This window comes from Scyliorhinus canicula, chromosome 15, assembly GCF_902713615.1.
Source record: "Scyliorhinus canicula chromosome 15, sScyCan1.1, whole genome shotgun sequence".
Classification (NCBI taxonomy): Eukaryota; Metazoa; Chordata; class Chondrichthyes; order Carcharhiniformes; family Scyliorhinidae; genus Scyliorhinus; species Scyliorhinus canicula.
The window spans coordinates 103,075,992-103,103,907 of record NC_052160.1 but is presented as its reverse complement, the minus strand read 5'-3'; the positions used below and the strand labels follow the sequence as shown (position 1 = coordinate 103,103,907).

The window sequence follows — 27,916 nt, the reverse complement described above, 5'->3', positions numbered from 1 at the left end:
AGCAAGGATATTCCCCTATGCCCTGGTTCACAGCTACCTCTGACCCAGCACTTAAAAACAGAATCTGGTCAGTTTATTTACTGTGTAAGGGCCCTTCCTGTTGATTCACTTATTTCCCATTTCTTTCACTTTGTCGTTACTATTTTTGATCCATGAATATTTAATGGACATATACGTTTAAGTCGAGCAAAGGAAGTGAGGAACTCAAAATTTGCAAAATAGTACACAATGCTATTAAGATTGAGTTTTTGAAACAAAGAATTCAGACTTTCTGGTACTTGAGAGATCGGAGGGGTTTGGTTCGATTGGTTGGCTGGTAGCCAATGGATTGGCTAAGGATTGTATCCTGCCTGGCAACAGTGATTGTCAACAGTCAGGTGGGGCGTTTTCAGAGAACCCATGAAAGAGAATGCTCCTGAACACTGGATGCAGAGAGAAGAAGCAGCCGTGAGTGGTTTTCTCTCTCCAAAAAAATGCTTCCTGCCTGCGGTTTCTGAATCTCCAGAGATGTTTTGAAATCCTGGTAAATCTACAGTAAAAACCATTACAGACTGAAAGCAAGATCATCCACCTGAAGGCCTAGACTAAAAAGGCATCTAACTGGAAGATGTCCATCTGAAACAGACTTTTCTCCTTTTACTTTTTGTATTATTCTTTTTTACACCCCTTTTTGTCCAGTGCATTTGCCTGTCCTGTGCATTACGAGGGAGGGGCAAATTGAAGAGGGGCTCGTAATTAGATAATAGTTAACCAGTTGTATATGCTGCCAATTTAACTATAGTCATTAGTAATAAAAGTGAATTGCGTTTAAATTTACAAATCTGACGAATGCAGTTATTGGGCAGCCAAAGACTATTCTCTAAGAATTGATAGTTAATTTCAATTGTGTTGCGATTCCGGGTCAAATGGGGTTGGAATCGACCGCGCACTAGCCCAGAGTGTCTTCATAACTTTTATTTGTAAGATGTTGCTGCACACAAATCGGTAGCCAGATTTATTTTATGTCAAGAGTGACTGGATCTCAAAAGTTCTTTATTAGCTGGGAATTGCTTGGGAAATCCTGAGATTGTGAAAGGCTTCATCTAAACATAGCAATTTAATAAAAGATGTATTGTGGCCAATTTTATCATTTATCTCGTCATCGTCAATTGACAAAAATCAATTAGGTACAAACATAAATACTGCTCAATGCAAATACCTAAAAATGTGACACCATTTAAATGTACAATTGTTAGATTGGGCACAGTCAAGATTATAATTATTCGTACAAGAATAAAAGCATTTTTCCCTCCATCACCCCCAAGATGACAGCATTCTTGGGATGGTCAGAAGTGGCACTGCTATTTTTGTTTTTGTTCATGGGACGCGAGCGTCACAGGCTGTGCCAGCATTTATGGGCTGTGCCCATCCCTAATTGCCCTTGAGGGGGCAGTTAAGAGTCAACCACATTGCTGTGGGTCTGGAGTCACATGTAGGCCCTGACCAAGTAAGGATGGCAAATTTCCTTTCCTAAAGGACATTAGTGAACCAGATGGGTTTTTACCACAATGGACAATGGTCTCATGGTCATCATTAGACTTTTATTTCCAGATTTTTATTGAATTCAAATTTCATCATCTGCGGTGGTAGGATTTGAACCTGGGTCCCCAGAGCATTATTCTGGGTCTCTGGTTAACTAGTCCAGTGACGATACCACTACAACATTGCCTCCCCACATGGACAGCCTGGAGATGCTGGAACTGGTTGCTCCATGTCTGGCCAAACATGGCATGATGTCTTCATTGGGGGTGGGAGTACTCTAAGCATCGGTCAGAAGCCGACAAGAACATAAGCAACTTAAAACCAAAAGCAATCACTCCAGGCCCTGGGAACCAAGTTGTATTGTGTGCATATCTTGTCATTTAATTCAAGACTGTAAAACCATTACATAATAATTGATACCATTACTAGTCAATTGAAAAGTTTGTTATAAAATCATTCATGGTGAATCACAAGAGGAATTATGGTTGGATTAACAATTTTTTTTGTTGAAATGGCAACCACCCGAACAAACTTAATCAGCAAATGCCAAAACTGCTTGTTAATGCTTAGCTATGGAAATGACAGAATCAAAAATAAATTCTCACTTCTGAATCCACTTCAGAATTTAGTCTGTATTTGTCGGTTCTAACTGAAATGTTCAGTTTCAATACAGCAATTAGTTGGTAACATAAGAACTAGGAGCAGGAGGAGGCCACCTGACCCCTCGAGCCTGCTCCGCCATTCAATGAGATCATGGCTGATCTTTTGTGGACTCAGCTCCACTTTCTGGCCCGAACACCATAACCCTTAATCCCTTTATTCTTCAAAAAACTATCTACCTTTACCTTAAAAACATTTAATGAAGGAGCCTCAACTGCTTCACTGGGCAAGGAATTCCATAGATTCACAACGATTTTGGTGAAGAAGTTCCTCCTAAACTCAGTCCTAAATCTACTTCCCTTATTTTGAGGCTATTTCCGCCTAGTTCTGTTTCACCCGCCAGTGGAAACAACCTGCCCACATCTATCCCATCTATTCCCTTCATAATTTTATATGTTTCTATAAGATCCCTCCGCATCCTTCTAAATTCCAACGAGTACAGTCCCAGTCTACTCAACCTCTCCTCATAATCCAACCCCTTCAGCTCTGGGATTAACCTAGTGAATCTCCTCTGCTCCAGGGCCAATACGTCCTTTCTCAGGTAAGGAGGCCAAAACTGAACACAACACTCCAGGTGTGGCCTCACTAACACCTTATACAATTGCAGCATATCCTCCCCAATCTTAAACTCCATCCCTCTAGCAATGATGGACAAAACTTTTGCCTTCTTAATCACCTGCTGCACCTGTAAACCAACTTTTTGCAACTCATGCACTAACACGCCCGGGTCTCTCTGCACAGCAGCATGTTTTAATATTTTATCATTTAAATAATAATCCCTTTTGATGTTATTCTGTCCAAAATGGATAACCTCACATTTGTCAACATTGCATTCCATCTGCCAGACCCCAGCCCATTCACTTAACCTACCCAAATCCCTCTGCAGACTGCCTGTATCATCTGCACTTTTTGCTTTACCACTCATCTTAATGTCGTCTGCAAATGTGGACACATTGCACTTGGTCCCCAACCCCAAATCATCTATGTAAATTGTGAACAATTGTGGGGTCAACACTGATCCCTGAGGGACACCACTAGCTACTGATTGTCAACCAGAGAAACACCCATTAATCCCAACTCTTTGCTTTCCATTAATTAACCAATCCTCTATCCATGATACTACTTTATCCTTAATGTCATGTATCTTTGTCTTATGCAGCAACCTTTTGTGTGGCACCTTGTCAAAAGCTTTCTGGAAATCCAGATATACCACATCCATTGGCTCCCTGTTGTCTACCACACTGGTAATGTCCTCAAAAAATTCCACTAAATTAGTTAGGCACGACCTGCCCTTTCTGAACCCATGCTGCGTCTGCCCAATGGGACAATTTCCATCCAGGTGCTTCGCTATTTCTTCCTTGATGATAGATTCCAACATCATCCCTACTACCGAAGTTAAACTAAACTAGTTGTGAGAAAGCACAAAAGGAAGATTGTACTCCATTCAACAAAGTCATGCTGGTTGTAATTAAGTAGCATCGACAGAGCATGAAACAAGTATTTTGGCCCAAATGTTCTTGTCTGTGTTCTTGTTGCACAGAAGCATCTTATCACCCGCTTGAGTGCGCCACTTGTGACGATTGGAAGATTTTAGTGGTCAATTTAAGGGTTAAAAGCCAGTGACTGATAGGTCAGTGATGGGAGGAGCTAAGGAAGCACAGGGCCATTTTGTGAGAAGCTGTGAAGAGAGACAGGGGCTGGAGAAAGTTTTTGGAAGAGAGGTCTGATATCTGATCCGGCAACCCTGTTTTTTCTTGAGACTACAAATAAAGGAAGAGAGGCAGTGAGTTTGGGGAAGCTTTGAGAAAAGATAAGCTGAGTTGCCATGTGCCTGACCGAGTCCACAATTCTTTTCAAAGATAGGTTACAAAGTGATACTACTTTACTAACAGAGCAGCCTTGTCCGGAGACAGAGAAAGACTGAAACAAATCAAGTGACGCAGTCATTTGAAGACCTTCAGATAGATTAAGAAGGGATTCTCGCAAGAGTCAGTACATACCACTTGAGGCCTTGTTTGTTTAAGCTGGATTGAGAGCTGTATGTGTAGTTGGAGGTGTACGGGTGTGCTGTTCTTTTCGGGTTTGAAGTTAAATAGGTTTAATATTGTTTTTCGTAATAAAGTTTGTTTTAAAAATAACCAAGCACTATTTGTTCATGCAATCACTAGTTGAGTGAAATAGATCGTTCCACACAATCTTAAAAACAAAATAAAATATTGGGGTTTTTGTTCCAGTATACTAGCCACTGTTGGGGTCTGTTCTGGGAGCCTAATGCATTAAGATCACATGCAGATAGCCCAGGTCTACTATGCAAGTTGATAGTCTGTACGTTGGGCAATATTTCAAGCTGGCAGTTGGAGGCAGAGATTAGCTTGGCAGAGATGCATTCCTTGGGTTGATTTGTCTGCTCCAAGTTGCTTTACACTTTCGCAAGGCCAGCGTGCATTTTACACTAGTATCAATATCATTGATGGTAAATTGCGAACTCGAGCAGAAATCCAGAGAAAAAGAATGGAAGAGCAGAAGTAATTAAAATTATATACAACCTTGTCTAGACCACTCGAGCAGTTCATAGTTCTGGTCTCATTTTGCAAAAGGATATGGAAGGACTGAAGAAGGCACAGAAAAGGTACAATGATGATACCAGAACTGAGGGTTAAACTATCTGAACAAACTTAGTTAAAAAAAAGAACATGCGAGGAAGAGCTTTTTTTAAAAAAAAATACGGAGTGATAATGACTTGAAACTCACTGTCTACAGGGGCATTGGAAGCTGAGGGCAGTAATCCAAAAGGAAATCAGATAGGCACTTGAGGGAAATAAACTTACAGGGCTACAAGAATACAGCAAGGGAATAGGACTGATTGGATGCTCCATTTAAAGTTGGCATGGACAAGAGGGCCAAACAGTTTCCTCCTGTGCCATTTTGACTGTACAAGAGAAAAGATAGAGGAATGACTTAATCTTTAAAATTCTACAACAAAGTCATTTCCACTTGTGGGGAATCCAAAACAAGGGATCACATTTATAAGTTATTAATAAATCCAATAAGGAATTCAGGATAGACGTTGTTACCCAGAGACGAATTAGAATGTGGGATTTACTACCATGTGGAGTAGTTAGGGTGAACAACATAAGGGATAGCCAGATAAAAATGAGGGAGAGGAAGAACAGACAAGATTAGATGGAAAATTGAAGATAAACAGGTATCCCCCTTTCAATTCGAACAGTATGTGACTTCCACAGAATTGAATCTGCCTGGAGTGCTGTGCAGATAATTTTCAGTATTGAACGTGTTCTCTCCTCACTACCAATGCCCCTTCCGCACCACCTGTCCACAATTTCAGGAAGAATTCAGTTTCATTCTGTCTTGTTTCTGTTACAAGCACAAGACCAAACAGAGGAAAATACAGACACCATGACTTAACTAATGCAATCTACACAATAATTTCAATTCTAATCAGCTGGCCTTGAGTAACATGGAATTTGCATTTTACAATTTAAAAGACTATCAGAGGTCAGTGAAAATACATGCTGCAGCATGTGCTAAAGATAGCTGAAACATCAATTAAACATGAAAGAAGTCTAACAAAAATAACTGTGTTACCGGAGGTCTATATTTACCAAATAGGTTTTAAATCTAGGTCACTTATCACAGCCGATGGACTGCAGCAACAAATTCAGTGGAAAGAGAGTTCCCTCTTTGCTTTGGTCATTCCGTAGTGAAGAAAATTTACCACACAGTCATACAGGTTTTGCTGACAGATTCTCATCTTGAAATATACTATAAACAAGTAAAGAGGACACTCAGTAGAGGGCACATACCTACACCACGCTGTGTTAACTCAAAGTCACTACATTTATGCAGCTCTTTTTTGAAGCTTTCCCTTGCTTGTTTAGTGCTGTGCAACTGCAAGGCTGAAAAAAAATCTTTTATCAAGAGCTTCCATCACAACAAGGAGTCTTCAAGCCAATCCATATCCAACAACTTTCTCTGAAAAGCAGAGACAGTCCGTAACATTCCAGAACAAATCAACGGCTTTCTAAATGAAACCTACAACATTCTAAAATAAGTCAATTCACCCATCTCCCAATGTTAATAGACCTTTTAAAAAAAATTCCAGGATTTGAAGCCCTATCCACACAAATTCCAGGATTTGAATCCCTATCCACACCTTTACCAAGGACTAATCAACTAATCTGTTCTTCTTTGGGCCATACTCCATTCGCGTACAGAGTTTCATTGAATCCATCTGTTAGTTTGCGATGTATTGTTTACAGACAAACAAATTAACAAACGGGAGAAAACATCACCTCCTCCCACCTTCAATTGTGGAGATAATGACACTTGCCTCACTACTGTTCTTTTATTACATTCAGTATTATTTACTGACGTTTGCTCGTGTATTCCATGCACCCCTGCAAATGTACCTTGGCTCGCAGTTCACCAACTTCTCAAATTTAAAATACTCTGCTGGTGTTCACATTCCTTCAAAGTCTTGTTCCTATCTATCTCCAACCTCAATTCCAGATCACCTATATCTAATCATCGATTCCTTTGAAGCCAACGTCTTCAGCATTCATCTTCCTTTTGCCACATAACTAGTGACTATGGCTTCAGTTGCAGCATCCTGGTATTTCCTGCTCCTCGCCTTTCCTTTGCATCCCTTAAAGCCCTCCTTAAACATTACCTTTAATTCCTATTTGCCAAATCTCCCCATCATCTCTTCCTTTGTCTCAGCATCTATTTTTGTCAGATTTCACTTTAGTGGAAATAAAGCTACTTTAAAGATTGTATATAAATACACTTAGTTATTACTGCTGTATTAATGTGCCACTGCATATGTTGCAGATGATCCATGATTTCCAGTTAGAAATGGTACAAGTAGTTGTCAGGTGGGGACCGGAGGTACAGCTGTGTTGTCCCTTATATCAATAAATTTTGCTAGTGCACCTGCTAACAAAAATGCACACGGTCCCATGCACCTATCATCCCAGTGCTTGCTGGCTGACATGGAATCCCAGTTAAGCAATACGTCTTATTGAAAAATTCTCATCCTTATTTGTTTTCAGATTCCTCTATGGCCTCATTATCTTAAATTTCCACAAACCACCCCTGTCCCTATCAGTACTCTTTATTCTGGCCTCTTGCACATACTCAGTTTTAATAACTCCACCATTGATAGCCATGTCTTCAGTTTTTAAAAAAAATTTAGAGTACCCAATTCATTTTTTCCAATTAAGGATCAATTTAGCGTGGCCAATCCACCTACCTGCCCATCTTTGGGTTGTGGGGGCGAAACCCACGCAAACACGGGGAGAATGTGCAAATTCCAAAAGGACAGTGACCCAGAGCTGGGATCGAACCTGGGACCTCGGCGTTGTGCAGCAGCAGTGCTAACCACTGTGCCACCATGCTGCCCTGGCTATGTCTTCAGTTGCTGAGCCTATAAGCTCTAGAATTCCCTCTCTAAACCTGGCTACTTTTGAGATGCTCCTAATAAAAAACCCTCTTTGACCAAGTTTTTAAGCCATCAGCCCCATGGTTTGGTGTTAACATTTTTATTTGATAACATTGAGGAGCAATCGAAAACTAGGAGATGTCAAAGAAGCCAGGGTTGGCTGAACTGGGTCATAATATAGGTCAACAAACACAACAGTCATGGATGAACAGATGCCATATGGACAGAAATTTGGGTGTGTTCAATTTTACGGAGAGCGTTGAAATAGTATTGATGAGGGTTTCAGCAACAATAGGGAAATAGGTGACATGTTGGACGGTTAAGTTTGTGGCCTTGGTGTTGGAAGCATTGTGAGATCGAATCTCTGGTGGCAAATAGGACATAAATGCTCTGGCTAAACCTCAGAGTGGCCATGGAAAGTAATCAAGTCGGTGGCTAAAGAAGAAGATTTGTGGCAGAATCAATGACAACGGCCTTGGTCTTCTCAGTATTTAAGTAGAAGGTCCTGCTCATCCAACTCTCAATGACACAAACAATATGACAAATTTGTGCAATGGTGCTTTGATCAAGAGAGATTGTGGTAAGGCAAACTCAAAACAAAACGTCAATGCAAATTTATGAATGAGGTAATTATTTCTCACAAAGGCACTTAAAAGATTTGCTCCAAGCGACAATACAGTAATAACTGATCCACCAAATGTTCAGTTTACCATCATTACTCTCCTGATGGAGGTACAGGGACTCCTCACTTAATGTCAACTCGGTCAATGTTATTTTGTTACAACAGCCCTAATAAAATAAGGAGCAACTTAGTTTCTCCCCAATTGTTCTGGATACTTTAGCAGTTGTATCCTCATGAATTCTTCACACTGCTAATTTTTCTCTCTCCATCATTATCCCTGCTCCTTTCATCACTCTGTCGCCTCATATGTCTGGAACAGAACATGTACTCTCCATAATCTCATTCTCAATGATCCTTTTCCCATCCAAAGTTATTTGGATCATTGTGCACCTGCATTCTGTTTACCAGTCCTAATGTTAAATGATTATATTATTACTGTCAGTTTATTCAAATGGTGGAACCTCTGAATAGTTTGATTTTATATTTTGTATGTATTTTGCTGTTATTTAATTTAGGGATGTACTGTACCTGTACAATATTTCAACATTTTTTTTTCCTGATGAGAAACGCGCAGAAGAATCTAACTCCAGTTTATTCAGCAGTTCGAAAGGGAAAACCTAGTTTGCTCAAGTTGTATACTACAACACTAAGTGAAGAATTGCTATAATGTATTCCCATCTAAAACTGCACAACTCAATTAAATATCACGGAAATACAGAATAAAATGATTGAATGCTCACTTACAGAGTAGGACAAGGGTCATGTGGAGCTGAAAATATGGTTTGCTCATTTCAGCTCGGAGGAATGACAATGTGTACTCTTTACCCCTCTGGTATATTGTGATGAAGCCACATTCATGAACTTCAACTATTGAATACAGATACTTCATACTGGAAATAAACCTGTATCTTTTTACCCATGACTACACTACAAGATGTATCCTGCAAGTTTAGTGCCCCGAGTTTCACTTGCCTCAATGACACAAGTGAAATAGTAGTAGTTTTTTTTCATGTAGACCAAGTCAAATAAGCTTTGGAAGATAAGAAAAATATTCATTTACTCCACACTTTTATCTATTTCAAAAAACATTTTAAAAGTTGTTTCGATCTTATTACTGCAGGATTTCATATAATGACATTACCCGAAAAACAATTTTCTGCAGAAGGTGCCATTGTTAAAAGGTATTAGTCAAAAAGTCTGAGCAATTGACCTGGTCAGTAACTATTTTGAACACTGATATCAGAATAATCAGAAATGTGGCAATAGTTGAAAGGTTAATTTCTGCAGCCAGACCGTGTACTACTATTCATAATTTGCTTGATCCTTTTAGCATAAAGAATCCTTCAATTTGTCTGGTGGGTCAGTATCCTTAGTTCTGCCTCATTGTAAAGCATGTTCCTTTAAAATAGTTCATTATTGCCAATAACCATACTCTGAAAGCAAATAAAGAAAAATAGCCATCTACATTGTAAAGGTATTTCGACCTTAGGAATAACTGGTAATCCACATCAAAACATCAAAGCTACTATTTGAAATTTTAAGTTAGTTAGTTGAAAGTAGATTATTGAAGCAGATAGTAACTGGCCCTGCAATTCAGTCTTCCTATAAATCAACACCCAAGTGCTTCCCTGAACACATCCTCAACAAATTTGAGTTGTTATCTTGCAATTTAGCATTACACAGCACAAAGCATTGAAGCTCAAAATCACAATGTCACTGCAATCAGCTATCATTTTTAGATGAGCAGACATGTAGCAATATGTATTTTTTTTTAAGCAGGGGTGATAACATTTGCTTTCAAAGGAAGAAAAATAGGACCTGGGTCAGAAGCATTTATAATATCAGCATGTAGTCCAGTAAAGGGAGTTTCATAGGATTGGGTTCAGGCAAACAGCTGATGAGATTCACGGACACTAGTTTAGAGATAGCAAGCAAGGGAATAGGAGAAAAACGAATAATATAGGTTCAGAGCTTGTGTATCAGGAAAGATGTGAGAGATGGAGATATAGCAGGTGCAGATGAACAGATGGTTTCAATTGTAGTGACTAAAATAATTCAAGAGCGTTTAAAAATAAATTTAAAGTGTCAATAGTTTCTAATATTAGTATTGTAATGCTAGAATTGTAATTCCTCACAATACTATATTTTCCATTAACTGAGTGACTTTTTCCACTCAGTTTGAAGCAAGCCAAGGATTTAGAGCAAATTCCCAACACCATTCATTACTATGAAAAGGATCATCTTAGAGCCTCATTTCAAAATGCCATGATTTTTGTAGTCAAGCCACTGTCTTCTGCTATTTACCCCTAGGGATCTGCCAATCATAAAAGCAGCAGAACTTGGGGCCAAGATCAGTCATATGAGCACTAAAAGCACACATATCTGAAACTGACTTCCTCAGTCAGGGAAGATAAAGAATCTCACAATGAATAATTCAAGAATTTTTAAAAGATCTTGCTTTGAATATTTGCAGGCTTGGGTTAAGCAGGCAAAAGTAGATATAGCAAGCTCACGGAGAAGGAAAAAACGTTTAAAACAACTGTTTTGTTTTTCATGAGCAAGTGGCAAGATCAGCGATGTTTTACAGTTAAGGCTTAATCCAGGATAGTTCCATGTTGAAAATGATGAGGTTTTGAGCAAACAAGCAGCTGCAGCATAGAAAGAATTGTGTGTGGGTGAGCGGAGTGCATGAGGAGGATCAAAATCAGCATCAATAGCCCAATGATACCTTAGTTCTTGAAAGCTGGTACCGTATAGAATGAAAAGTCAACAAAACTTTGAAAGGGGGCTTACTCACAAGCTCAGGTTATTAAAATGAGAAACTTATTTGTTTGATTAAAAATTTTCAAACTAATGCACAGAAAATCTAGAACTGATTTTCAGAGTACTTTTTTTTTAAATTTCCTTTACGGGATGTGGGCATTGCTAGTTAGCATTTATTGCCCATTCCTAGTTGCCCTTCAAAAGGTGCCTTCATGAACTGCTGTAGGTCCCGAGATGAAGGCACACCCACTGTGCCTGTTCCATGTTTTCGTAGTGATTGAATACAACGGAGTGGCTTGCTGGCCATTACAGAGGGCATTTAAGAGTCAACCGCATTGCTGTGGGTCTGGAGCCACATATAGGCCAGATCAGGGTAAGGATAGCAGATTTTCTTTTCTAATGGGTCTTCCCAGATGAGTTTTTACAATGATTTCATGGTCATCATTAGACTTTTAATGCCAGAATTTTATTGCGTTTTTAAATTCCATCACCTGCCATGGTGGGATTCAAACCAGACTCCCCAGATCATTATTCTTGGTCTCTGGATCACTAGTCCAGCGACAATACCACTACGCCACCACCTCCCCCTACTGCATCTTGTGTCACTATGTGCAAAAAAAAAAAAATGTTTTACAATTAAAGCCATTCTTGAATGCATTTAACTGTATGATCCCCAACACTGCCAGAATGATTTCTGGAAAGTGTTTCAATTCTGGGCAGGCAAGTTAAAAATGAAAAACTGGGGGCTATGAAAGAGGTTAGATACAACATTCTTATCAATTTGAACAAAATACAATTGTCAGGGAAGTTCAAACCCAATTTCCATAAATGGATTGGAAAGACAATTGAAATCTCGTGAGAGAATGAGGGTATAGTGAGAAGTCAGGTAAGTAAGGTTGCAATTAATGAATATTGGCTGTCCTATTGTTCCCGATAGTTTACCAATTGCTAAAATTGCGTATGATCATCATTTCAAAATCTCAATGTTGATGAGCAATGCAGCCCCAATTATGCCTTTACAAATTATATTTAAAGATCCAAAATTATGTTAAAAATTCTCAGATAAACATTCAAATGATTCTTAGGAAGGACAAGTTTAATTGAACAAGTTTTAAGTGCACAGCACCAGTAAGCACCCTGGGAATGTTTCAATAGCTGAGATCAAACCAAGACACTCATTTCAAGGAAGAACCCAAAGATAGAAACCCATTCAAAAACTGGTAACTAAATGGTGAAACATTTGTTGACAATTGTGCACATTCATGACAGAAATTGTGTCTACTGAGTTAATTAAATACAGCAAGTAAAAGTGGAAGACTGTTAGCACAACATACGAGTATACATATTAGCAGCAGTCTCTTGGTCCTTTGAGCCTGCTCTGCCATTCAATGAGATCATGGCTAATCTGACTGCAACCTCAACTCCACATACCTACCGATCCCCAATTACCGCCTGGTTATCCGAACATCTGAATAAAGGATAGCTGGATTCTTTTTTTTCCCCAATTAGTGGGCAATTTATCTTGGCCAATCCACCTACCTTGCACATTTTTAGGTTGTGGGGTTGAGACCCCCGTAGACACGGGGAGAATACGCAAACTCCAGACGGATAGTGACCTGGGGCCAGAATCGAACACAGGTCCTCAGTGCCATGACACAGCAGTACTAACCATTGCACCACCTTGAATTATATCGCGACATGTTTTAACACATGGCTTTCTGGGGCTGGAGACAATGGGGAAATTATCAGAAGATACAAATAACCTCAGCAGTTTGTTTAGATAGCTTTCACAATGGTCTACTACATTAATGACCATCAAAAAACATTTAAGCACCCCATGCAAATTAATGATGCATTGCTGGGAACGTTATGGTGGCACACACCCAGAACACTGAACAAATACTGACACACTCCAGTGATCACAATTCACTTCACCATTCACCCTTGCAAAAGACCACATCAGCCACCCAAAGAAAAATAGCCTTATTATTTCAGAACACCGTTGTGTACACAAGATAGGAAACATTAGAAAATCAGTAATTCTTGATTTTATATGCTCAACCACGGATGAATGGTGGGGATTGATTGGGGTGGGGGAAGGATAAAGGTAAAAATCTATGTTTCATGATGTTATGATCAGAGTTAGTTGAAGATGGCAGAATGGTACCCTGGCTCAAAGGACCTTTACTTTTATTTTTAAAGTATGGAGGAACAGTCACGTGACCGCAAATTAGTTTTAACAAGGAAAAAACATTTAATAAAATTTGAGTATTTGTTAAGCTAAGGGAGTGAAGACGAATTGTATTATAACCCAATGTTTTCTCAATTCCCGGCTTGGGTTATGATACAGTACGTCTTCATTTGTTATTAAAATAGCATCAAACAATTTACCTCTAAAATCTGTTTTCCCACTTTAAATATTATTACTGCAATTGTCTCAGAGTACTGTTTAACACTGCCATGAATTCTTCTGAATAAGTTTGTCTCGGTTCTCAATTTCAGTTATAATAATATAATAATCTTTACTGTCACAAGTAGGCTAACATCGCAATGAAGTTACTGTGAAAAGCCCCTAGTCACCACATTCCGGTGCCAGTTCAGGTACACAGAGGGAGAATTCAGAATGTCCAAATTACCTAACAATACGTCTTTCAGGACTAGTGACAGGAAACCGGAGCACCCGGAGGTAACCCACGCAGACACAGCGAGAACGTGCAGACTCCACACAGACAATAACCTAGCCGGGAATCGAACCTGGGACCTTGGCGCTGTGAAGCCACAATGCTAAGCACTGTGCTACCGTGCTTTCTTAAGACATTCTTTCTGTCCCAATTCCCTGGTTATTTGGACAGTATGTTTTTTGGGGATGCCTGCCTCTTTGCAGCTCCCACTCTGTCCTGTCTATCTTCTGGCAGAGTTAGGAGATGTTCACTCCCCAGTGTCCTGTCTTCAACTGTATTACCCAGCTAAAACTTAAAAGCTTTTCTACCTTACTAGGGCCCAGTTCTAAACAACCACTGCTAGTTTACTCTTCATGCCAAAACCCTCTGAGCACAATACAAACCTTTCTTAACTATAGGTTTTAACCTTCCACTAAAACATTAAATTAAACCCACTTAAAGCTATACCTTACTTCTAACGATTACCAATTCAAATATAAATCCCTTAAAACTACCTTTGTTTTCCGAATAATATTTTTGGAGGTGGTTTCATCCAGTGGAAATATATCTGTCAATTTGAAACAGAACCTGTATCGATATTTCAACAGTAAATCAGGTGGAACATTTCCGAGTGAACTTTGATATTTCATGATCATGAAAAATTTTCTTTAATGGACATAACCTTAAATATCTCACCATGTCAAATTTAGTAATAATCCATCCGGATGAAAAATGAAGTCCACACTGGGCAAAATACGACAGTATTCCACAATTAGATTATAATAACTATGCAAAGATTCAGTACCACATTAAGTAAAATGTACAAAACATCTCAGCAACACTACACAAAGATTTTAATTTGCAAGCAGGACCATTTCACCGTATTCATTCCAGGCACTCAAGAGCAATGGGCTCATTTTCACAAATGAGTCAAATACCAGCATAAAAATGTAATATTCTGGAATATCGTACTGTACCTTGCCTATTAATTTCATCTTGCAAAAGGTCTTTCATTGCTGATTCCTCTGCAATATCTGATGGGATTTCTCCTTCACTGTTAACTGCAGCAACATTGGCTCCATTATTTATTAAATACCTGTACAAAGACAAAAGATAATTATAACTTCTGAATGTCCAATTTCAGTAAACCATCCTTTGAAAAGGACGAGTTGTCCTGTGGACAAGAACAAAGTCTATGCTGGTAGCCGCGCATCTTTGAAAGCAACAACATTTCTCCTTATTAACTCCAAATGTTAGGGGCTGGTTTAGCACACAGCTAAATAGCTGACTTGTAATGCAGAACAATGCCAGCAGTGCGGGCACAATTCCTGTACCGGCCTCCCCGAACAGGCGCCAGAACGTGGCGACGAGGGGCTTTTCACAGTAACTTCACTGAAGCCTACTTGTGACAATAAGCGATTATTATGTAATTTTATTTTACATCTTGAATCTCATATCATAACCTGGAATGTTTATGAATTTAGTTATCCTGGAACAAACAGAAATGTTTTGGTGATGAAATTCTCTATTAGTACTAAAACTGATGCCCTATTTACAAAAACTGCTCTAGAACTGTCCCGTGTATTTGTAATATATCAGGCCGTTTTAACGGACACGTACACAGAGGGTTGCATGAAGAGAACAGCAAAACTTCCAGCTCTACAAGACAATTGTTTGAATTTGCATTTTACGACATTCCTAGCATTCCAAGTATCGCTATTTTTGTAGTGCTCTCAGAAAATTTAGGAAATTTTACTGGCAAATGCATGAATGTCTTGCTCTATACATGCATTGGACTTCCAAAAATCTCCAATGTACAACTACAGATTTGGTCAACGTCAGTGCTGGCAACCCAAGATTCTTGATGGTGGCCTTTAATAAGTTTATTTTTAAAAGGGGTACTGAATTTTTCGAGTTTGGAGATTATGAAAACCAAAAGAAGTAAAAACATACAAAAGACAGGAGACAGGAGACAGAATTAGTATAAAATGGAATTAAACTATTCTAAAGCATTAACCATCCTTTTATGGTCCCCTTTCTATACAAGTTTTGCAACCATGCAAGGAACTCAGAGGAACAAATATTTTTATTAGGTCAGCATAATTGTTATTTTTAACCTCAATTCAACCTATTAAAAGCCAACAACTTATACCTAAACTAGACCAGTTCTACAATCGTCTATGTAGCTTACTGTATTCAACTGCACAGCTATGGTCCAATCACAATTGCTTATAAAGTGCACACGAGTCGTGGAGAACAGTTTCTTAATGATCAAGGTAGGAGCAAAGGAGGAAGAATTACCACTTTTTACATTCCTGTTCCAAACAGGAGAGGGGGGGGGGGGGGGACCTGACCATTCAGTACAATGTCAGTGGTGGGAAAATAACAAGGGGCAAGATCATCAAGGACAAACCAATCTTCCCTTACAGAAAGGAACATCAGTGCATATTTGTTAAAGTTAAACTATATCTGAAGATCCAGACCGAGCTACATGATGAAGAAACAGTGTCCATGAAGGCAATGCAGCAGATGTTGTGCATTTAGATCAAGGCTTTCCAACCTTCAGTCACGATCTCAAGAAAAGATAAAATTTTGGGGTCACAAGCTCCAAAGCATAAATGGCTGCCGTGGAGCGCCGAAGGAGTGTACATAGCTGCGAGGCATCTTTAAATCCTTCCTTTAAAAAATAATGCAAGTGACATAACTGACCGTTGTTTAGACCCAACTCCTGTTCCAAAACAGTGAAAAGGTAAGTGTATTTTATTTCAAATTTAAATTTGGGGAGGCGGTGATATAGTGGTATTGTCGCTGGACTAGTAATCCAGGGACCAAGTCTAATGCTCCGGGAGACCTGGGCTTGAATTCTACGACAGAGGGTTGAATTTGAATTCAGTTAAAAAAAAAATTAGAATTAAAAGTCTAAGGATGACCATGAAACCATTGCCGATTGTCATGAAACATTTTTACAAATCACTGGTCAGGTTTCAGTTGGAGCAGCATGCATACTTCGAGGCATTACATTTTAGGAAGACTATCCGGGTAGAAGAGGTTTACCAGAATAATGCCCAGGATGGGCGTATTCAATTATGTGAAGCTGGGATGGTTCTACAGAGCAGAGATGATACGCGGAAGATTTGATATGGCAATCAAAATCTGGGATTTGATGGGAGCTATTCAAAACTATGAAGGGCTTTGTTGTAAAGCTCAAATACTTACATCATAATTAGTCTTTTTCCGTGTCTCCTGTGTGCATGAGCTGGTCACACATGCATAGTTTGTCTATTTTACCTTCTCTAGGCTGGTAACTGGCCCTGCTCACCTACGCAGATGAAAACGAAGAAAATTGAAACAGCACGAAACTGCAGGTCAGGTGACCTGAAGAGGAACGCCATTCAGGAATAAGTGCCCCAGGGAGCAGAGTACAGGAGTGGGACAGGGAGAAGGTCCCAAAGAAAGAGGATCCGAAACATTGGAAGCAGTTCAGAGAAGGATTACTAGGCTAATAACAGAAATGGCTGTGCTGTCTTGGGAGGAGAGGATAGACAGGCGAGATGGTAGCACAGTGGTTAGCACTGTTGTGTCAGAGCTCCAGGGTCCCAGGTTTGATTCCCGGCTGGGTCACTGTGCGGAGTCTGCACATTCTCCCAGTGCCTGCGTGGGTTTCCTTCGGTTGCTCCGGTTTCCTCCCAAGGTCCAAAGCTGTGCAGGTTAGGTGGATTGGCCAAACTAAATTGCCTGTAGGTGTCAAATGTTGGGTGGGGTTACTGGGTTAGGGTGGAGGTGTGGGCTTAAGTAGGTGCTCTTTCCAAGGGCTGGTGCAGACTTGATGGGCTGAATGGCCTCCTTCTGCACTGTAAGTTCTATGAAACTTGCCATCCAGTGGAGTTTAGAAGAGTAAGAGTCAACTTGATTCGAAGCTCTAAAATCTTGAGGGCTATTGACAGGATGCACGTTGGGAGGATGTTTTCTCTTGCGAGAGAACTAGAACTAGGAGGTCACGGTTTGAAAATAAAGGGTCACTCATATAAGATAGATGAGGAGAATTGTTTTCTTCAGAAAAATGAGGTTTTCTAACTCTTCCTCAAATAGCGGATTCGGAAATGTATTTCTGCTCTATCACCAAGAATGATTTTTGGTCAAACGCTCATCGATAATGGTATCAATTGCATTCGACATAAAAGAGCAAGTGCTACAAAGCTATCACTGAATAGGTTAAAAATTAATTAAACACATGTAGCAAAGATATCGTATTTATTGAGTATTTGGATAATCTACAACATTACAGGTTGCATTGTGAAGGCCCATCGGAAATGCATTTTCCTCAATCTTGGTCAAAAATTTTAAAATAAAGCAACTTGGTCTAACAGAGACTGTGGCAATTTTAAGCACAGTAGGAAGCAATTCCTCCATTAGAATAAATTTTAATGCAATTGCTCATGTATTGTTAATTCACTCGATCAGTCCTTTGGTTATTATAAACATAATATCAGCAGGTTAGTGGGAAAATTTACAGAAAGCACATGCTGATCTATCAAGATAATCCAAATACGTTGAAGTTAGCATTTGTTCATTGATTCATGGATGACGTGTATTAAGGCCCCAGGTTTCTGTCATGGGTTTTCGTGTGACTAAACATGTGATTCTCAATCCACATATCTTTGGGCACATGGGACAGGACATTGCACGAGATGCTTACTATTTTTTCCTTCTTTGCCGCTGTCCTGCCTCATCATTAAGACGTTGTGACTTGAAGTGTGATGCAGCTTGGTGGGCAAATTGCCACCATTCTGAACAATTGGTTCCAATCTCCTCCCAGTCATTGAGGTCAGTTCTGCCCACTTCAGAGTGACAAGTGTCTTTGAATTGTTTTCTTTAACCTCCCTGAAACATTGACGAGTTGAGAGAACAGGACCTGGCAGGGGAGGTGGTTTATGGCCATCCAGACACATGGGAGCATAAGATGTGGAGGAGCAGGAGTAGGCTATTCAACACTTCAAGCTTGTTTAGCCATTCAAGATGATCATGGATGACCTGGTTATGCTCTCAACTCCAGTCTCCTGACCTTGAAAAAATTCAATGATCCAGCCTCTACTGCTTTATGGAGAAGAGAATTCCACAGACTAACAACCCTCAGGAACCTAATCTAAGGGAGGCCCTTTATTCATAAACTGCGGCCCCGAATTCTATTTACAAACTGTGACCCCTAATTCTAGTCTCCCGCACAAAATAATTCATCCTCCCAGTATGCATCGTATCCTGCCTCCCCCAAAATCTTGTAGATTTCAATAAAGTCCATCCATCGAATTTGTTTTGGGGAATTTTGCCTGAATGTTTATGGAGCTGACTTTGAGGACATTGGGCCTTTGTTCGACGATCTGCCCAATCAATCCAGAGGATGTAACAGAGATATTAAAGTAATCTCTCTAGCTTGGATTGACAATCAAGGTCTCACCACAGTGCAGGAGTGGCAACACCAACTGCTCTGACAACTAGGACTTTTGATGACTTTGGGAGGTCATTGTAAATTGTAGTAGGCTGAAGTGGCACAACTGATCCAGTGTGATCTCATACCAAAAGAGAAAATGCTGGGAAATCTCAGCAGGTCTGGCAGCATCTGGAGGGAGAGAAAAGAGCTAACATTGAGTCCAGGTGACCCTTTGTCAAAGCTCAGTGTTTGTTCTCTTCCTCAATGGTGATGTGCATGTGCAGTAGGCTCATCATATAGTTATAAATTGAAGGTAAAACCAACTACATAAGCAAAACATGAAAATTAACTTTCAAAACGGATACAATTTAGCAACTACAATAACTAGCATCTGGTAACTTTTTTTACAGCAGTGAATGAAAAGGTTTCTAACCATAATTAGAAGCTAGCCAGGCTCAATCTTGAACAAGCAAGAAGCATTGCTTTGCCATACTTCAATATTTTATTGTTAAAATTATCTATTTCTTGGCTTTGCTAATTTATAATCTTGTTGAGTTGGGACATTCCCAAATTCCTCAAACATTGCTGCAAATGTAAATAAATGCTATTAGGTAGAAGATACCAGAACATGCTTCTGACAGATAAAGGCCAAATTAAACACTTTAAAAGTTGGGATGTTTTCAAACTGAGTGCATTATTGCTTGCTTCAATATGCAGTTTTTCAGCACTGCAGTCAACATTACAAAAAATTCAACAATTTTACTTTAGATATCCAAACATCTATAAGCACTGTACATGGTGAATATTTTGTTTGTGTGGGTACAGTGTCAGCATGAAGGCAATGGCAACACGCATCAGAAATTTGCCAAGCATAATCATGGACCAATCCAATGGAAACCCATGGTTGCCAATGCCTAAAGGGGCATGATACCTGAAGGAGGGAGGTAGCTGTACTATATTTAAATGTGGCATGCATGGAAAGTGTTCCTGGCACCAACATCCTAATTAAATTAAAAACTGTAAATATAGCCAGCTGCATGAACTGCTTGAAATTTACCAAATTGATACCTGGAATGAGCAGAATATCATTGAAAATTAACTTTCAAAACGGATACAATTTAGCAACTACAATCAATGAGCAGATTTTGAGCACAAGAAACACCATAGCATACAAGGCTACCAAGTGCTGGAAAATAGGATGAGAATAGATAGTTGATGGGCAGCACAGACACAATGAACCAAACGGTCTCTTTCTGTGCTGTAAAGCTCTATGACTGTGAAATTGGGCTAGTTTACACTGAAGTTTAGAAGAGGGGTTACTTGATTAAAGTAGAGAAGATTGTGAATGGTTTGACAAGGTGGACGCCGAAAAGATGTTTCCTCTTGTAGTCACGGTTTTGAAATTAAGGATAGCCTTTCGATAGAAATTGACTTTTCTAATTAGCTATAACCATGAGAATAAGGGAAGATGATAGAAGTTTAATTGAGAACTCATTAAGAATAATTAACTATAATCAGATTAAGCATTACTTCAGTGCAACAATAGCTGGGAATCCACTAAGGGTTAATCCAGATAATACTCTTTAACTTTAGGCATGATGTGAAGATGCCGGCGTTGGACTGCGGTGAACACAGTAAGAAGTCTGACAACAACAGGTTAAAGTCCAACAGGTTTGTTTCGAATCACTAGCTTTTGGAGCACTGCTCCTTCCTCGGGTGAATGACGAGGTAGATTCCAAAAACATATATATATATATATATATATATATAGACAAAGTCAAAAATGCAAGTCGATAATTTGAATGGGAGTCTTTGCAAGTAATTAAGTCTATAGGTCCAGACGGAGCCACTGGAGAGAGGGATAATCACACTTTAAAGAGGTGTGAATTGTCTCAAGCCAGGGCAGTTGGTAGGATGTCTATACATATGTTTCTGGAATCTACCTCTTCATTCACCTGAGGAAGGAGCAATGCTCCGAATGCTAGTGATTCAAAACAAACCTGTTGAACTTCAACCTGGTTTAATTTTTAGGTTTCACATTTTGTAAGTTGCTTGAGACTGCAAGGCCAGTGCCGTCACCTAGCTAAAAGGCTCCATTGTATGGTTAAAAACTGGGCGGCTGCCCAGTACGAGTAGTCCCGTTTTTATATTAACAGCTAGTCTAGGACTGATAATTCCTTAACAAAAACTGTTTTTTCTAATTAAATTGGCAAGCGACGGAATGGGAAATTGGCACCAATATATTTAAATACATATACAGACAGTTTGGCCGAATTGAGTGAATTATAAATTAGTTAAAGCCAATCAGAAGTTAAAAAGGCCAGACCTTTAGATAATAATCTCCTTAAGGATCACTTACTGGGATGGAAAAACTCATTCCGGACTCACCCTGTCTATATTTCTGAAACCTATTTCTTTGCTGCTTGCTAATCGCCATCTTTCTTTTGTTTAAATCACTTAGTTATGTTATTCTCTGAATTATGATTTGAAGAATTACCACGATCTGTAATCAAATGAAAACTCAACTACTGTATTCGCTAAAGACAATTAATCTGACTAATCTGCTGTAGGGCTAATCGGAACTTCCTAAATGCTGTATTGAAAACAAGCTTACCAGTGGCACAGCTGACAAAGTACAAGTGGACTTTGTCATAAAACAGATTTGACCTCTTGTTATTTGGTAACTGAGAAGGGATAACGGATATCCAGGGTTCCGAATAGACACAGAGATCCATCACCTTTACACAACACAGATTAGCAGAATTTATTTATTTTTTCTGAGGGTTGGGCGACTTTGAAACTCTGCCTCAAGGAGGCGTTGGAAGTGAGATCATGGAATATTTTTAAGGCAGTAGATAGATAGACTTTTGTTGGGAATAGAATCATAGGTTATCGGGGGTAGATGCAGAACATAGACCTCAACATAAAGAGATCAGCCATGATCTTGGTGAATGGTGGAGCAGACTCAAGAGGCCGAAAGGCCTACTTCACAGTGACACAGTGGTTAGCACAGCTGTCTCAACTCCAGGGCCCTAGGTTCAATTCCAGCCTCAGGTGACTGTGTGGAGTTTGCTCTTTCTCCCTGTGTCTGCGTGGTTTCCTCCAAGTGCTCCGGTTTCCTCCCGCAGTCCACAGATGTGCATGTTAGGTGGATTGGCCATACTAAATTGCCCCTTAGTGTCCAAAAGATTAGGTGGGGTTACTGGTATAGGGTGAAGGCGTGGGTTGAAGTAGGGTGCACTTTCTAAGGGCCGGTACAGACTCGATGGGTGTAATGGCCTCCTACTGCACTGTAAATTCTATGATTCTGCTCCTATTTTGTATGTTGACCATCTATGAAAAGTCAGAGGCCTCCTATAATAGCCAGGAGCAAGTTCCTTCTCCAAAATATAAATAAAGGATTCACCAATTGTGACTTACTCTGAAACTTCAGATTAATTTTTTGAAAAAGTGAGATTTCATTTTGTTAATTTAAAGAAATGTTGATATGGAACTAATGGTATATTTGATTATTGCTTAAGAGTTATATTCACAGTACATTCGAAAAGACTAGTTCCTGTACATACTAGCCTGCTTTGGCAAATTGATACACAGCATTTCCTGCAAGGTCAATTAGATTTTTAACTAAAATCTTGCAGACCTTGTTGTTTCCCCGCTGAGCTTTTGGACCATAGATAATCACAGGAGGGTATGTAACATTTACATGATAGCTTAAAAAATAAATTGCTGGCTTTCTGCCACCTCTGATTGGTCAGTAATAAAATAGATTATAAAATCAGGTCCAGTGCCAGAATCCATAAACTCAGATTGGTTATCACTCACATTCCAATTAGCAGTTCACTGATAATTAAACCCAAATTTTTCCTTGAACGTGAATGCAGCTTGGAATCTTGTCTCTTAACCAGTACACATCAAAAACTGATATGCAGCGTATCTGCTGGTTCGCTAATTAATATTTACAAACACACTTTAGCTACCATGATCCAAGAACTAGGACAGCACAGAAAGGTGGAATCGGAGCCCTGCATATCCCAGGTATGGGGAAGTTTGTTACATATGTAAAACAGATTAGAGGTTAGTGAGGCACAGTTGCGGTTGATAACTTGAATGATTATTACCCGTTTCTATTAAATACATAAAACCATTTTGAAGTAGTTCAGTCTGGCAGAAGTGCAAGGCCCTTTTGAATTACCAGTGCTTCCATTTTTCAGTATTGCTGAAAAAGATATTTTTTGTTGAAGCTTTTTATCTTGCACTCATCAGGGAAATCAACAAATATATATTGAGTGAGTGGAGTGCTGATTGGTTGGCAAGTGGACTTGGATTGGTAGAGGCATTGCCATGGAGAATGCACCAATTGATAGTGACTGACAGTCAACTATCAAGCATATTTGAACTTTAAACCATGCAGCTCGACTCTGGTCAAGGCATTGCTCTGAGAAATGAATCAGTGAATCGCTGTCATTTTTGTTTAGCTGACGTAGTTTCAATACGTGCACGTTATTTCTGTCTGCAAAGAACAGGGCCCTGTGTATTAATATATGCAGCTTCCAGTATATACAAATCATAGAATTTACAGTGCAGGAGGCCATTTAGCCAATCGGGTCTGCACCGGCCATTAGAAAGAGCACCCTACTTAAGCCCATACCTCCACCTGATCCCCATAACCTAGTAACCCCACCTGACCTTTTTGGACACTAAGGGCAATTTAGCATGGTCGATCCACCTAACTTGCCCATCTTTTGACTGGGGGAGGAAAACGGAGCACCCGAAGGAAACCCATGTAGACACGGGGAGAAAGTGCAAACTCCACACAGACAGTGACCAGAGACCGGAATTGAACTTGAGTCCCTGGAGCTGTGACGCAGCAGTGCTAACCATTGTGCAACTACCCTATGGGGCTGACTGACCATCTTAAATTAGTTATCAATGTCCTTCTTAGCACAATGAGGATGTTACTACAGGATTTTGCCACCTGGAAGTTCTACCTGTCACATATGAATTTCAGTGCCAGCGTGATGCCAGGTATACATAAAAAACAAAGAACAGTAAAGCACAGGACAGACCCTTCGGTCCTCCAAGCCTGCACTAATCACATTTCCTATCTAGACCAACCGCCTGTATCCTTCCATACCCAGTCTGTTCATGTGTCATCTAGATAAGGTTGCTAATGTATCTGCCTCAACCACCTCACTTGGCAGTACATTCCAGACCACCACCCAGTGTAAATAAACATCCCCTGCATATCTCCAGTGAACCCATCCCCCGTATGCAGGCCATAAGTCACAAACACTGATGGATCGTATCAAACAGCATGCCCCTTTAGCTGTTATCAATGGGCAAGGTACACCCCGTACCCAACCAGCGTTTGCAAAACTTAAAACAGTGTCCAAATTTATTGCGATTCCATGATTGGACATTAATTTCTAAATAATCGGCAATATGCTAAAAATTATACTGAGAATTTAAGATTTACAGTCAGACTCACAGTGGAAGCTACAAATATTAATGTACAGGGCCCTGTCCTTTGCAGACAGAAAGGGCATGTACACACACTGCACCTGTTTCAGCTCAAAATGGCAACCATTCGCTGGTTCATGCCTCAGGCCAATGACTTGACCAGAGTCAAGCTGCCTTGTTTAAATTTCAAACAACACTTGGTAGTTAACTGTCAGTCACCATCAACTGGTGCATTCTCCAGGGTATTGCCTGTACCAGAGTCCATTTACCAACCAAACAGCATTCTCATCCTATTCAGTATAATTTTGATGATTTCCCTTGCATTGTATTTTTGCAAATGTTCTGTTGAGTGCAATGGGAAAAATTTCTTAAAGACTTATTTTTTCAGCAATACTGTGCTCCCAAGCGACTTCTTCCATTTTTGTTGTTTTCAATTTCTAGTATTCATTAGATCTCAGTAAAGAAAAAATAAAGCACATCCAGTAAAACTACTAAGTGTCCCACTGGATTACAATACCTATTTTGGTTACCTTGGACTTTTCACCTTTATAAGTAGAAGGACAGCATTCCAGAGTTTTATCCCTTTTCTAATTAGGGCAACCATTTAAAAGTTATACTAGAGGAGCAATAAGATAGCCCATTTCCCAATGACCTAAGCTAGTGGTTTCTGCACTGGTTCTCTGATCAGCCGCTTAGAAGAGCAGTAGCCTACTTAAAGTACTTTAGTGATATATATAGGGCAAACCTTTGCAGAAACTCTACTCTATTTCAATTCTGCTTTTCTTGGGTTACACATCGTTCAGGAACAATAAAAATAGCTAGATAGAGTCAATCACAGCAGGTTTAAGTTTTGTAGAACACATATCACAAGCTTTATTAAATCCACTTGCAAGTTGCTAGCTCCTTGTAGGATGCTTCCTAGGCTGCTGAGGGAAGAAAGGAGGTACTGCCCAAAATCTTCAAATCTTCCTTAGATACAGGGTTTGGGGAGTGGCGGGGCAGTGCCATAAATCTACAGAATGAAAATGTCTTGCCCTTGTTCATAAAGAACACACATTAAGTGCCAGCCATTCGTTGGTTCATTCCACAGGGCAATGCCTTGACCATGTCAAGCTGCCTGGCATAAATTTTAAATAATGATTGGCAGTTAACATCAACTGCTGCATACTCCTTGGTATTGCCACTTGCCAACCAATCAGTAATGTCATGTGAGATTGCCTTTAAGAAATGGATGTTTAAGCAATGTGCCTTTAAGAAATGCAGTGAGAGGCCGGACGGCGGAAGAGGAGCCGGAGCGCGGCAGCGGAGGAGCCGGAGGAGCCGGAGCGCGGCAGCGGAGGAGCCGGAGCGCGGCAGCGGAGGAGCCGGAGGATCCGGAGCGCGGCAGCGGAGGAGCCGGAGCGCGGCAGCGGAGGAGCCGGAGCGCGGCAGCGGAGGAGCCGGAGCGCGGCAGCGGAGGAGCCGGAGCGCGGCAGCGGAGGAGCCGGAGCGCAGGAGCCGGAGCGCAGGAGCCGGAGCGGAGGAGCGGCAGCGGAGCGGCGACGGCAGAGGAGAGGCAGCGACTGGGGGGCCCAACAGCAGCAGGTCCAACCCCTCTCCCTCCCCCCCCCCCCTCCACGCGGGCCAGGAGCGGTGCGGCGGCGGCCCCTCTTCTCTTCCCCCTCCCCCCCCCCCCACGCGGGCCAGGAGCGGTGCGGCGGCCCCTCTTCTCTCCCCCCCTCTTCTCTCCCCCCCCCCCCCCCCCCCCCCCGGCGGGCCAGGAGCGGTGCGGCGGCGGCGGCCCCTCTTCTCTCTCCCCCCCCCCCAGCCAGCAGCGGGGACACCCCCCCCCCCCCCAGCCAGCAGCGGGGCACCCCCCCCCCCACAAGCAGAGGGGACACCCCCCCCACAAGCAGCGGGGACACCCCCCCCCACAAGCAGCGGGGACACCCCCCCCCCCCAAGCCAGCAGCGGGGACACCCCCCCCCCCCCCAACCGGCAGCGACCACCGGCCCACTCGCCCCCCCCCCCCCCAACTGCAGTAAACCACCACGTGGCAAGGACAAAGAGACAAAGGGACTCTCTCTCTCTCTCTCCTGGTTGAGTGGGGAGAGAAGACAAAAGAAAAAAAGAGACTTGTATTTCTGTTCAACTCAAAAGAAAACTGGTAAAGAGAAAAGGGGTAGGGGAAATAAATTTAAAAAAAAAAATTTTTAAAAAAAAAATATATATATATAGATATATATATAGATATATAATAATAAATAAAATAAAAATAGGGTGCGGAAAAGGGGGAAAAGAAGAACAAGGAGAGAAGAAAAGATGAAGGGGAAGGGGGAGAAAAAAATGCCAGAAGGGAACCAAGAGAAAGGGGGCACCGGAAGTAGACGGGGCAAAGGGCAAGCCAGCTCGGGCGAACGAGTCAACACGCGAAGCGGCGGGAAGAATGTTTCGCCGCATCCAGAAGAGCTGGACGGGCGGGCAACCTCTCCCCTGGGGTTAGAGGGGGGCGTGAATTGGAAGGAAGCCTTTGCCGAGGTGGTGAGGGAGCAGCTGCAGGCAATCAAGGCAGAGTTAAAAGCAGACGCACAGGCAGCAGTGACCAGGGCCATGTCAGGGGTGCAGCAGGTTCTGACCAGACTGGAGAAGAAAGTGGATGCCCAAGGGAAGATACTGGAAGCCCAGGGGGCAACCATTAAAGAGCTGGAGAAGGCAGCGACTGACGCGAGCGACCGGGGCATATCCCTGGAGAGGGGAATGGTGAAACTGAGGGCAACACAGGGGAGCCTGAAGGGCAGGGTAGACGACCAGGAGATCAGCTCGAGAAGGCAAAATATTAAGATAGTGGGCCTGCCAGAGGGGATAGAGGGTAGAAATCCCACAACATTCGTGGCTGCGATGCTGGGCTCCTTAGTGGGGCGGGAAACTTTTCCCACCCCACCGGAAATGGACAGAGCTCATCGGTCACTGCGCCCGAAGCCCAAGGAAGGGGAAAAACCGAGAGCAGTTATAGCCAGACTGCACCGGTACCGGGATAGGGAGACAATCCTGCGCTGGGCCAAGGAGAATAGAGCCTGCAATTGGGACGGGCACGCCATCCGAATCTACGAGGATTTTGGAGCGGACATAGCTAAGAGACGGGCGGAGTTCAACAGAGCGAAAGCAACTCTCTATAAGAACAAAGTACGTTTTGGTATGCTGTACCCAGCAAAACTCTGGGTCACATACCAACACAAGGAATATTTCTTTACAGCCCCTGCCGAGGCGAATAGATTCGTCGAGGAGCACGGGCTGGAAAAAATAAATGGGAAGTAGGGACGAGGGGCCCATGGCAAGGAGATACGTCATGCCAACGGGGGGGTGGG

At 41.3% G+C, this 27,916-nt stretch overlaps 1 protein-coding gene across 2 annotated transcripts in view; it reads right to left on the bottom strand.

Moving 5' to 3' along the window:
* Positions 1 to 27,916, bottom strand: part of LOC119979063 (protein phosphatase 1 regulatory subunit 12A-like) — a 264,490-nt gene that overhangs the window by 160,304 nt on the left and 76,270 nt on the right. For both annotated transcript variants that reach the window (XM_038821045.1, XM_038821046.1), the window contains exon 3: positions 14,665 to 14,783. In XM_038821045.1, coding sequence (XP_038676973.1) covers positions 14,665 to 14,783 — 119 coding nt within the window. The remainder of the gene's footprint in view (positions 1 to 14,664; positions 14,784 to 27,916) is intronic.